General features: G+C 49.3%; 1 protein-coding gene across 1 annotated transcript in view; it reads right to left on the reverse strand.

Annotated features, from left to right (window-relative positions):
- Positions 1–11,767, reverse strand: part of TBX5 (T-box transcription factor 5) — a 40,157-nt gene that overhangs the window by 16,625 nt on the left and 11,765 nt on the right. Inside the window, exon 7 of the mRNA XM_057374224.1 lies at positions 4,160–4,251. Coding sequence (XP_057230207.1) covers positions 4,160–4,251 — 92 coding nt within the window. The remainder of the gene's footprint in view (positions 1–4,159; positions 4,252–11,767) is intronic.

Below are 11,767 nucleotides of genomic sequence, written 5' to 3' on the forward strand. Positions count from 1 at the left end.
TGGTCTGTTATCAACTCCTCTGAGCAGAGCAGCCCGAAGACACCCCCACAAACCCCAGCAGCAGCAAGGAAAGGAACCAGACAGRGATCAAGAGCTCTCATCATCAGGCAGATAAAAAGGTCCATTTCTGCAGAAAATCACTGCTGTTGGGGTGAGAGGAGCACAAGAGGAGATTGAGATGGAGATGGGCCAGAGGCAGCACCTGCAGCTCTGTGTGCTGGGCTGAGCTTCTGCTGATAAAATCCTGAGTTCCCCACAGGAGGGTCAAGGATAAAAACTGCAGCCACCCTGTGTTTCTTGAGTGGCTTTCCCATTTCAAAAGAGCTGTGAGTACGTAAGTTCTGCACAGCTTCCTCGTGGATTTCACCTGAATTCAGTGAAATTCTATGGAACACATTTCAAACCTGCAGTTTCCACCAGGCTTTGACCAGGAAAATTTCCTCTTTGCAGGAGCAAAGCCTCCCCTACCAGCAGATGTTACAGCTCTGAGTCTCACCCTGARAAYGTTTCAGGCAGGGGGGTTGAAACAYTTTGRAAAATTTTTCAAACTCTTGGGGAGATTTTGGTGATAGAACCTGGSAAATGGAAGSRGATTAAAGATGCAGGGAGAAGACAMAAGRAAAAYGAGRTTGTTTGYRGCAGGATTCAGTTTGGTGCCTCTCATTCCAACGGGATCCTGAAATCCCAGGAAATACAATCCTTTGGAGCCCCAAGGATCATCCATTTCTTCCAAAACCCACTGTGACCTCGTCACGCTGGCTGTGACTCACGGGACTGATTTGGTGTCCCCTGTGGCTGGCCCTGTTCCCTCTCTCTGTGACACACGGGAATCTTTGGAATTAATTCCTTTGGGGCCAAGAGATTGCAGTGGATCGGGGCCAAAGGCAGCAAAGTGTGGCTCGTGATCCTTGATGGAGCAAACACAGCCACAACATCAGAACCCGCTGACTCTTCCCTGTCAYGTGCATCAATCTCGATTTTTTGTCACTTTTAAAGGGCTCAGAGAACCCACTGAGGGAGCCCAGAACCACCATTCCGTCCCCCACCTCAAAAACCTTCCCAAAAAGGAGCTTCAAGGGTTAAACTGTGCTGATTTGAAAGCAAAATTAACTTCCAGGAGCTYCTCAGAACCACCAGAGACAACGGGAGCTGCAGATGAGCAGCAAGAATTGGTTATGGGGTTGATCAGAATTGCTCCCTCACCATCTCCAGCCCCAAACCCACAAACTCTTCTCCCCTGCTGCCCTTTGGCAGTCCCAGATARCAAAAAYTAATAAATTAAAACTGTGGCCAGCRWGCAACACCCCAATCACCCYGTGGTTCATCAGCAMAGACYCTCAAATGGAGACAAAATCAGATTTTTGCAGCACAGAGGGGCAGGAGATCCAAAATAAACACCTCACCTAAAATCCATCACAACTGCAGCATTTTTTTAAAAACACAGATTTGTGTTTTTTAAACTGCGGCATGGCTACAGTGTTGTGCAGTAAAATTCACATCCCTCTCTTCATTTTCTTTTCTTTTTAATGAATTTGGGATTTTTTTACTGATCAGAAGAATAACAAGCTCAATCCCATGCTCAGAAACTTGAAAATTTTGAAAAACCTCAAAAAATCGCTTCTCCCACCAGAGAAGCTGCTAAAGACACCCCATGTGAAAATCACCTTTCAGGAGAGAAAGGCAGTGGGGAAAAATCAACATCCACTGGAATTTGGATCTCTTTGGAGCTCATGGCTCCTCTTTTTCAATGAAATCATCTCTGCTGAAAGGCTTCACATCACTCCTGAATTAAATTCTACCTGGACAGACTTTTTAACTCTTTTTTACTGGGAAATAAGAGGAAAAAAATCCAACATGGGAAGCCTTGGATAGGAGAAAGTTGTGGAGAGGGATGGTGAATGTCAGGTCAGCRATTTCCAATACAAAAGGCTGGGCAATGTTATAAAAATGGGGATTTTTTCCAGCGACTTTTTTTTCATAATGAACCAACAGCGCTAAAAAACTTGAGTATTCTCCAGGGGCACAAATGGGCATCGTTCCCCTAAAACCAGGACAGACTGACTGGGCCATCACTGGGAAACCACGTCACAAGCCTACATTTATATGTTAAAATATATTATATATAAATTTAATTGCATTTTAATAGATATTTCTATGTTCAATCTCTACAAACCCACAAAAGGCAGGGCATAGTTCTGCCACGTTCTCCGTCCTGAATGGTTCTTTATCTCCTAGACACGACCTATTTTTCATAGCTGCCATTTATTTATATCTATAACTGATTTTATACATGGTTTTATGTATTTTCATATATAATTTTGCATATATTCATATATCTACGTAAAAAACCCACGAAGGTGGGAGCATATTTTCAACCTTGAATGGGTCTTTATTTGACCATAATCRTCTTATCCTCCCCTCCCTTTAAAAATAAAAATAAAAAAATGCCATCTTTGTGAAGGCACAAAGTTATTAAAATGCCAAGTTATTAAAATGRACATCAGGAATTATCGTGAGAAGGTAACGATTTTAACCCTTCCAGCCCCGAGTGGGTGGATTTTTGTATTCCAAAGGTTTATTTTCCCTGGATTGGTGAACGTAGCCCCAGCATGAAAACTCCAAGGGATTTTTAACGCTCTTCCCATGGCACAGAGCCCTTCCTAAGAACCCTCCCTGTTCCACCTCCTCCTCCCTCCCGCTCCCAAAAATCCCCCAAAGCCAATCCAAACCTTCAAATCTTTCTGCTGACTGTAACKAAAGGGTGGTTTGGCAGCAAAGATTGAGTTGGGGGGACGACAACATCGTTACTCAAGTTCCAGTCCAAACTGGGAGCCTGGCATGGGCTTGGGGGGAGTTACTTCAAGTGGTGGTGCAGCCATAAATAAATAAATATTGACGGATCGTGCCAGGATCGGTTGGAAAGGGCAGGCAGGGAACACAGGGCGCATTCAGGAGATGATTTAAGATTTAGATTMAGTGCCACATATACATTTTATACATCTATCTTGGCTTTTCTGGGGCTGAGCCTGAGGATGTTTGTACACAGGACAGTTTCAGGAGGGTTCTGGGCATGTTTGAAGGRTCACAGGAATTATTTGGTGCTGGGCAGGGTGATTTTCCTGCCTACAGAGAGCCGTGTTCGGGTCAGCAACAGTAGTGACCACCTACAGCTGGCTCCTGGGTGGGCAGGGGGAAAATATTCCCATCAGGAGATCCCAAAGCAGGTCCTTCCTCTGCTGGATCCAGRGAAAAAAGGATTTGAGTCCCTCCTYCCCTCCTGGAAAATGCCCTATTGAGAATCCCCATCTCTGGGGATGGCGCCATTCCTGCAAAACATTTGCACCAGGAAGCAGCTTTGAAACATGGACAAARTTCCAGGAGAAGTGAAAGGCACCAAGTTAATTGCCAGCAGGACCTGACATTTAGAAAAGGACGTCAAACAGGATTTTCAAACAAGGTTTAGGCTTGGTTTTCAGCTTAAGTACTCAGAGCCAAAGCCGAGCTTTGAAAAGGTCTCCCCAGCCACTTGGCCTGGAGATCCCAATGTTTTCTAACCTTTCCTTCTCCAGCCTGAAGCACCACACCTCTGCTGCTGCTCTGCACACCAGAGCCCAGCGGGCAAACACTCCCTTCTGCCAAACCCCTCCAAAGCCAGCAACAACAAAACACGGGGCCGAGATCGCCAACAAAACACGAGCTGGAGCATCCTTAAAAAYCTGCTCCCAAAACAAGGCTGGGAGCTTGGTCCTTAAAGCACCTGGGGGGACAGAACTCTCAGGAATTCTTGCAGCTTCTCCCAGCTAAGCCAAGTTTTTGACCCATCTGGATCCACGTGCAGCCTCAGAGGTGAGAATTGAGCACAAACCCAAAGGTTGTTCCGGATGGGGACAGCTCAAAGAGAAATGCAAGGTCCCTGKGGCCAAGGCAGCACCCCACAATCGAGATCCTGCCTCTACAACCCAGCAATTACAGAAAAATCCCCTGGGAGCAGAGGGTGCGGGATTTTGTCCCCACATCCTGGGAGTTTTTCGACAACCTGATATAAAAGCTCCACACGGGGAGTGGCACAGTGTCCTGGCTCAGTCCCAGCCATGAGGGACGTGCCAAGCTGGTGGCTCTGGTGGCCCTGGCAGGGTCCCCACGGGGGTGGCAGCGTTACCTCTGCATCCTGGACATCCTGTGCAGCTCCATGTCGTCGCTGCCGCGGAAGCCTTTGGCGAAGGGGTTGTTCTCAATTTTGAGCTGTGTGATCTGCAAGGGAAGGAACACAGCGGGGTCAGCGCAGAGAGAGGGGACAGAGGTTCTTGAACCCAGGGCAGAAGGGATGGGAGGGAAAATGCAGTGTACAGGGGTTCCAGCTACCCCTCAGCATCACTGACCACTCCAGGGCATCTTTTCCTAGAACGCCCCACGGGAAAAAAGATCTGTCAACAGCATCTCCCTTGCTCCATAACTCACACACTCATTTGTCTCTGGAGAAAATCTGCTTTCAAAGGACCAAGGATGGATTTTCAATCAACATGGATTTTCTCATCAATGCACAGTCAAAATCAAAACCTCACCTCTCAGACCTGCACCCTCTCTCCCAGAGCACTGAGCCTCACCCTTTGGGTGTTCAGAGCAGCTCAACGTGCTCCAAGTGCTCTTCATCATCATCCTGTGAGCACTGCATTGATTAATTACCTAATTACTCCAAGGGCAGTTTACCTGTGACCATCAAGCCCTGGAGGATTAATTGTCTCCCCATTAATTCCAGTTTGCTCACTAAATGTGTTCCATGACAATCTAAAATTTGCTGGCATGAATCCCTTCAGACTCAGCTTTGGTCCTCTTGAAACATTGAAATTTAATATTTGAAGATTTAATGTTTAAAGCAGCTGCTGGACAGAACATGCCTTTACCCAAAGGGACTGTGCTGCTCCAAGAGGTTCAATGCGCTCCTGAAGGCTTTGAAAGCAGAGTTTGCCATTTAAGCCAACATTAATTATGGACCAGCAGCACCCTAAGCTTCCCTGTGAATCTTGTAAAATTGATGCAAAATTTGATGCAAACACTTCGGTGCCTCGGCAGAGCAGGACTGAGCCTGGCTTGGGTGTGATATCGCTACAAAGGCCTGAAATTTGGGCAGAAGAGGAAAAAGTTCCATTTTTTTCCCCTTTTCTCCATCGCTGCCTGGCAGTTTGAGCCCTCAGCAAGGGATCAGGAGAGACCCTCACCCAGGAGGACTGAAAAAAACCGGTCTGGAGGAACTTCACACCCTCCCCACGGTGTTTTCTGGAAACCCCGTCCTTCCTTCCTCCCCAGCGTTGGCCAAGGGGAAGGAAAGAGCTCGGGATTTGTGGAGGGAGAACAGAGAGAGGTTCATGCTCACCGAGCCGGGCACAAACAGCCGGGCCCAGCTCCCTGCCAAAACCCAGAGAGGAAAATCTGGCTCGCCCACTGTCAATAGCCAACCTTGCCAGGTGTGTGCACACAACCAGATTATTTTGCTCTTTCCTTGTCTTTCTGCTTGTTTTTTTYMWTWAAAAAAAATTCCATTTATTTATTTGCCATTTTTKCCTCAGTCAGCCCCAAATCTCTCACAGAGCCCCCCACCACCCTTGCACTGATCCTCACGGGCATTCCCATTGAATCWGGACCATACCCAGCACACAAAACAGCCCTTTGCACTATTTTTTCATCCCTCATTTTAGATTTCAAAGAGAAGGGTAAACAAACCATCTTTTGGGGTCCATTTGCCAGCTGAGCCATTCTCCAGCAATAAAACAGAGGCTCATTTTGCAATTAAAAATTCCAAATTAATTCTTACACAGCCCCGCGTTTCGCCGAGCCGATCGGTTTGAAGGTGCTGACTCTTCCAGAATGAATAATAGCCATTATTGAAGGGTTTTGAATGTTCCTGAAACCCTATAAATGTAGGAGTTGTCCTCCCCGGCTGACCCCAATGGCAATATTTGCTCACATAAGCGGAGCCCTTCACGGGGYGAGGATTTACAGGATTGGCACCAGCACACTGAGGCACAAAGGGCCGGATTCATCCCACCCCGACCGAGGCGCCGGCCCCGGCAGCCTGGGCTCCCTGCTGCGATCAGGGGAGGGACATGGGGACTGCCAGAGGGCACTGGGGTGGGTGGCACTGCCCCCACAGATCCCCGGTGCGCTGCAAAGGAGGAGCCAGCGGCGCTCCAGCCCCTCACTGAGAGCCTCATTCAATGCCCTGTTTGATTCTTCACATTTTTAATCACGCACGAAATACAGGCCAAAATATCAAAATGGGGGTCAGTATGGCAAAGGTGGTGATTTGGGAGTGGAGGATCCCCTAAAGCCACATCAGGAATGCTCTCACGAGCAGAGATGGTGGCCAAAAGCCCCAAGTGAATCACGGGCAGCTTCACCCTCCTTAAAATGAGGGATGGAGCGAAGGCATCTAAAATCAGGGACTACAGAAGGTTTGGAATGAATTCTGAGAGTTTTTTGATGGATTGGAGCTTCCAGAAAARAAGTTTCCCCGGGTGATAACTCACGGCATCAGCCACCACTAAGCCAGGAAATTCCGAGCCAGGTTTAACAAAACTGTTCACAACAAACCAGAAAACAGAGAAAAAACTGGTGGGTCCCTGCTTTAACAAACAACCCGTGGAAGATATTTTGTTTGGCCGCTTTTTGCCTGACTTCCAAACTATTTCAGAGGTGGAAAAGCAAACGCAGGGGTGGAAAGAACCTTCTTCTGGATCAGCTTTGCCACAGCGAAACTGARTTTAATTGACTATAACTCATGGTGGGGGGTGAGGGGGAGAAGAAAAGCTGTCAGAAAGTCAAATGACAATTACCTCATGAAAAATAAACCAAAATACARCGTCCTGCRAGGTCATTAAGCCCRAGTGCCCAGGGCTGAATTACACAGYGCAGGTTCAATAAAACTGTAGGGCTTTGTTTGGGGATTTGTTACTGAAGGAAACCCACGGCAAAGCTCCCTCCTGACCACTCATTCCTGAAGCTGCCATGGAGCCTTGGAGAGGAGAGCTTTGTAGGGTGAAGCCTCCCAAATTCCCCCTTTTCAGGGTTTGTCTGACCCATGGGTTCATCTTCACTCTCACGGGAAGCGACAGCGCCCGATGGAATCCCTGCGTTATCCCCTGCTCTCCTTTCCCTGGGCTAATTGGCCACAAAACGCTGAGACCTTTCCAACAGCATGATAAAATTTAGTTTTTCATCTATTCAGGTTGAGGATAGATGCTTTACTTTTTTTTTTTCCTTTTCCACAGGCAGGTGTTTCTATGGGGATTTGTGCCTGAGGGCTCATGAGCATCATTATGGCCACAATCAAAACTTGCACTAAGAATTTTTTTTTTTATCAAGAACGTGCCACAATAAGGTTTTTCTCAATGGTTTCTCACTTTAGAAGTTGGAGCAAAGTTAAAAGTTTGTTGGGGGTGATGTGCTCCACACCAGGTGCCCTGGGCTCCATTTTATTTACTAATTTTGCTATCAACATTTTTTTTAAGCACTTAAGCTAAGGGAAAACACTACACTCTTCCAGAACTAAAGAAAGATTGAGCATTCCGGAAAAGGACTTCCTGTTCTGCAGGCAATGGGACCCTTAATTTCTGAGTTCTCTCTGAGATCTGTGCCATGTGGAGAACTAAAAACTCTGAGTGGGGGGAAAAAAATTCCACAGGTGATCACCCATGAGCAGAGCACTCACGAACCTCAGGAGTAGGTGCCCCCCTGCCCTGCTGGTGGCCGTGGTTCTGCTCAGGGTGGCAGAGAGGGACCAGGACAACCCCTGGCAYGGCTGGAGCTGGCAGGGCTGCGAGGCTGCAGAGCACAGAGCCGTTTTCTTTCACCCAGCCCAGGTGGAAAGCAGGTCAGGATGGAGGAGGAAGCCAAACCAGAGGAGTGGGGAGGAAGGAGATGGAGACAAGGTGCCTGCTGAGCCCACAGCCCGGCCGAGGGAGAGCTGGGACCTGGATCCCGAGGAAAAGGGAGGAGAGGGGGGAGCTGCTGGCACAGGGGAGAAGTGCAGAACCCAGAGCCAGCGAGGGAAATGGGAGGGACTGGGGTGAGACACAGGGGCTCTTTGAGGAGGCTCTGGCTGAACTGGACACGGGAGAGAAGGACGGGGAGAGACAGACCCTGCATGGGTTTGGGGCTGTGGGAATGGGGATGGGTACAGGGGGTGTCTGCCAGGATTGGGGACTGGGGCTGCTTTGGGGACCAGAAGGGTCCAGGGGTTTGGGGCTGGCTCACACCCCATCCCAGGGCTGRACACAGAGGGGACAAGGCTGGTTCAGCCACCGCTCTGAAGGACACGAGACCTCTGGAAAGGAGCTTGGAAYGGCACCAAAGATTTGAGAGCAGAGGGGTGAGGAGCCACAGAGAGGCCAGGAAGGGAAAATCARCCCAGTGCCATCCTCAAGTGGGCTGTGCAGACACCACCAGGGCTGGGTGGGRAGAGGAGCTGTGTGCTGTCACCTTGCTGCACCCCAGGGAGCCCTGGCTCTGTCAGCACCCGGGAGAAGGCTCTGSGTGAGGAGAGGGGTCCCTGCTTGCACAGAGCTGGCAGCACCCATGGGGGCTGGACAGGGGGGGCTGGACTCCATGGGCTGCCAGCCAGGCCACCACACTGCTGGAAATGGCCACCTGCAACCAGAGCCAAGGAAAATGGAGCYTTCAGGAGAAAACACCCCAAGAACCTGCCCAGCTCCACCCTCCCGGTGACCAGAAGCCACATTCACGAGGGGACCTGCACGAGCAGCYCTGCAGAATCACCAGGATGGAGCTACAGCTGCCTTGGCCAACCCACCAGCGTGATTTTAGCACTGGGTCTTTTAGGGGAAGGATGAACCCCTACATCCAGAAATCCCACCAGATATCGGGGAGCGAATCCAGTCTCCAGCCATGCCCTGCTCCTGTGCTCTSCCCTGGTGCACGCAGCGTTTCTGGGTGCCTGTAGCACCCCAGCTCGAGTTAACCTTTCCCTAAAAGAATTTTGGCTCCCAAGAATGTTAAATTACTTAGGGTGGGGGGAAAAAAATCGGCATAAAACCGGATATCCTGAGRGGGGGAACCAATATAAAGCCCGAGTCCAGCTAAGGGGAGAAAGCAGGTTGTAAAAATTAATGAGAATAATTGTTGGGAATTCTTGCTTTTGAAAGAAMCCTCGAGAGGGCAGAACCTTAATTATTTCTGTCTATTAGGGTTCATTTCCTGGTCCTAAGCAGAGAGCTCGTACCTAATAAATACGAGCCTGTAACGCCGTGATTTAAGCCGCAGCGAAACGGTGCTTAACTGCGGGGGAAGTTAATATTCGGSAATCCAAGCTGATTGCAAGCACCCATTGTGCAAAAGGCAAGGAAATGAAATGTGCATGTGACCTTTTTTAACACCTCGGTATTTCTGGGGTATTTTCAAGGGGAGCAGAGAGGGGGGAGGAGCTGCTGACAACCGCCCTGAAAATTTCACCGAAACTCTCCGCGTWGTTTAAGCCTCTTTTTGGGGAGTAGGGCCGAGGAGAGGGAGATCCCAAGGTGCTTAAATATCTTTCCAGGCCGTCTGAAATATCAGGGGAAATAAGCRCGAGCCGTGCATTGGGATTGCAGCTGTGCTCTCGGAATAAATTGAACCTCTCTGGAAGCAGGCAGGTATTTCTGTAAGCCCCGTAAGCGCGGGCTCAAATGCGTTTTGGGGCGAGCCACACAATTAATTCTGCGACAGAATTCARCTCCAGCAGAGCTCTTGAAACCTAAACCACGTGCGGGGATGGATTTSTGTGGATGTGGGTGGACAAAAGTATGTGTGAAATGGAGAGGCTGGGCGGGGTGGGTGGGAAAGTAAGCCTGAGGGATGTGCTACAGATAAAGGGTGGAGGTGAGAGAGAAAAATGGGGAAAAAAATAAGCAGAGCACTGAGAGCAGGACCTGGGGCTGCCCCACAGATCAGGGGGCTGCCATCCTTTATGGCAGGGAAAAGGGAGCCTGGGTTGGAAGGTAAAAATCTGGTTTTCCAAGCGAGCTGTCAGCTGTGAAAGCYGAACTGGGGGTTCTGCTGGTGGAAAAGACCCCACTTGTCACCCAGCTCAGCTGGAGGATGTTTATCTGCAAAAACCCCAATATCATTCCCCATCAGCACCGGGGCAAGCTATGAATTTTATCCCCTTCCCTGTGGGGAGATGCCGTTTAGGGGAGATCACCCCTGGTTTATTTTTACAGCTCTCCCTCTCCCARTTGGGTTGGATCTTGGGGCTACAGCCCCTTTTGCTTTGCTCTCCCCTTAATTCCGAGCAGGGGAGGAATGCGCATGGAGCGGGGAGAGAGGGATGTCAGAGCCTGTCAAACGTGCGTGGGGTGTGTGAAATGTGCCGTGGTRGGTGCGAGGATGTGCCGGGCCGGGGCTGTGAGAGTGTCTGGGGGATTCCTGCCGCTCTTTTGACAGAGGCAGATACGCAGATGTCATTCCTTATCACGCAGATGTTGCTGATTTACAATCAAATATTCCTGCTCCTCCTAACATGGCACTTTTCCCAAACTACTGTGCTTACATGCTCCTGCTTTGCTTTGGTTTTATTCGCCTGATCATTTCTGTTCCTATAAAAACGCCTCTATTTTCCTTCAAAGGAGAGCAGCTCCATTCACGTCTGTTTTCTCCTCGGGAAATGCCTTTCAAGCAGGCAGTGTGTCCTGTTTTATTAACTCCCACTTCTATTAATATTATATTCTTTCTCCAAATCCATCAAGCTGAAGTTAAACTCGATTTTATAGCATCCACAGCGGAGTTATAATTTAAGGCATAATTTGGCAAGGACTCAATTTGGATTCGGTTTGCTTGTCCCGGCCGTGCCAACAGCTCCTATTTTAAAGGGCAGGGAAGTATTTTCCTTTCTCCCTAGTTCTGGTGGAGCACTCTTTCTTCTCCAGCCCAGCTCTGCTCTCTGCATCTTTCTGGTCAGCTGATGGATGGAGGAAACTCAGTTGTTTCATACAAGTTTAGGAATTTGCATTTCCAGGAAATCACTCAGGATTTCTTTGGGGTGCTAAATGACTTTTCTCTGTTTGAAAAGCAATTTTAGTATCGAGTAYAAGGGAGCCATCCTACCTGCCTGTAAGTACAAGTTCATAGTAGGAGAGAGTAAGAGAGGAATTTGCTTTTTTGCTGAAAAAAATGCGTTTTCACAGGGCTATGACTTAGAGAAGGTGACAAGGGACAGTTGGTGAAAAAACATCCCTAATTCATCTTTGGAAAACCATCCTGCCCTCAGCCCTCTGCCTCTCCATCTCCTTCCTCAGTGGGTGAGGAATCCCAAAGCCAAGCAGAGAAGGAGACGATCAGCAAAACAGCAACGCACAAGAAAATCCATTTTCCCCCGCAAACCCTTTTCTACTCCAGCAGAAGCCAAACCCATCCCGTTATTTTGGTGGGTTTTTTTCGCCTTGAAGTCGGGAGCAGAGCCTCCCTTTCCTGGCCGGGCCTCCCCGCGGGCAGTGGGGTTATCAGCGCCCGGCCGCGGAGGGGAGCGCCCGCTCCCTCCTCCCSAGCAGGAGCCTTTGACCCACGGGCAGGGACGGGAGATAAAGGCAACTTCCTCCTCGTTTGGTCGTCTCCGTGTGAGAAAAGCATCCTGGTGAGCTCATTCCATCCCCCCCGCTCGCCCCGAGCCCCGCGCTTGGATGTTCTGTGCGGCCAGGAATAACAGAGGGCATGGGATGGGGATGGGAGGAGAGGGAAGGGAGAAGGGAAAGGGAAAGGGCGAAGGAGGGGAAAGGAAATG

Source organism: Malurus melanocephalus, unplaced genomic scaffold (assembly GCF_030028575.1).
Source record: "Malurus melanocephalus ecotype Western Australia unplaced genomic scaffold, MMel_1.1 scaffold_219, whole genome shotgun sequence".
Taxonomy (NCBI): Eukaryota; Metazoa; Chordata; class Aves; order Passeriformes; family Maluridae; genus Malurus; species Malurus melanocephalus.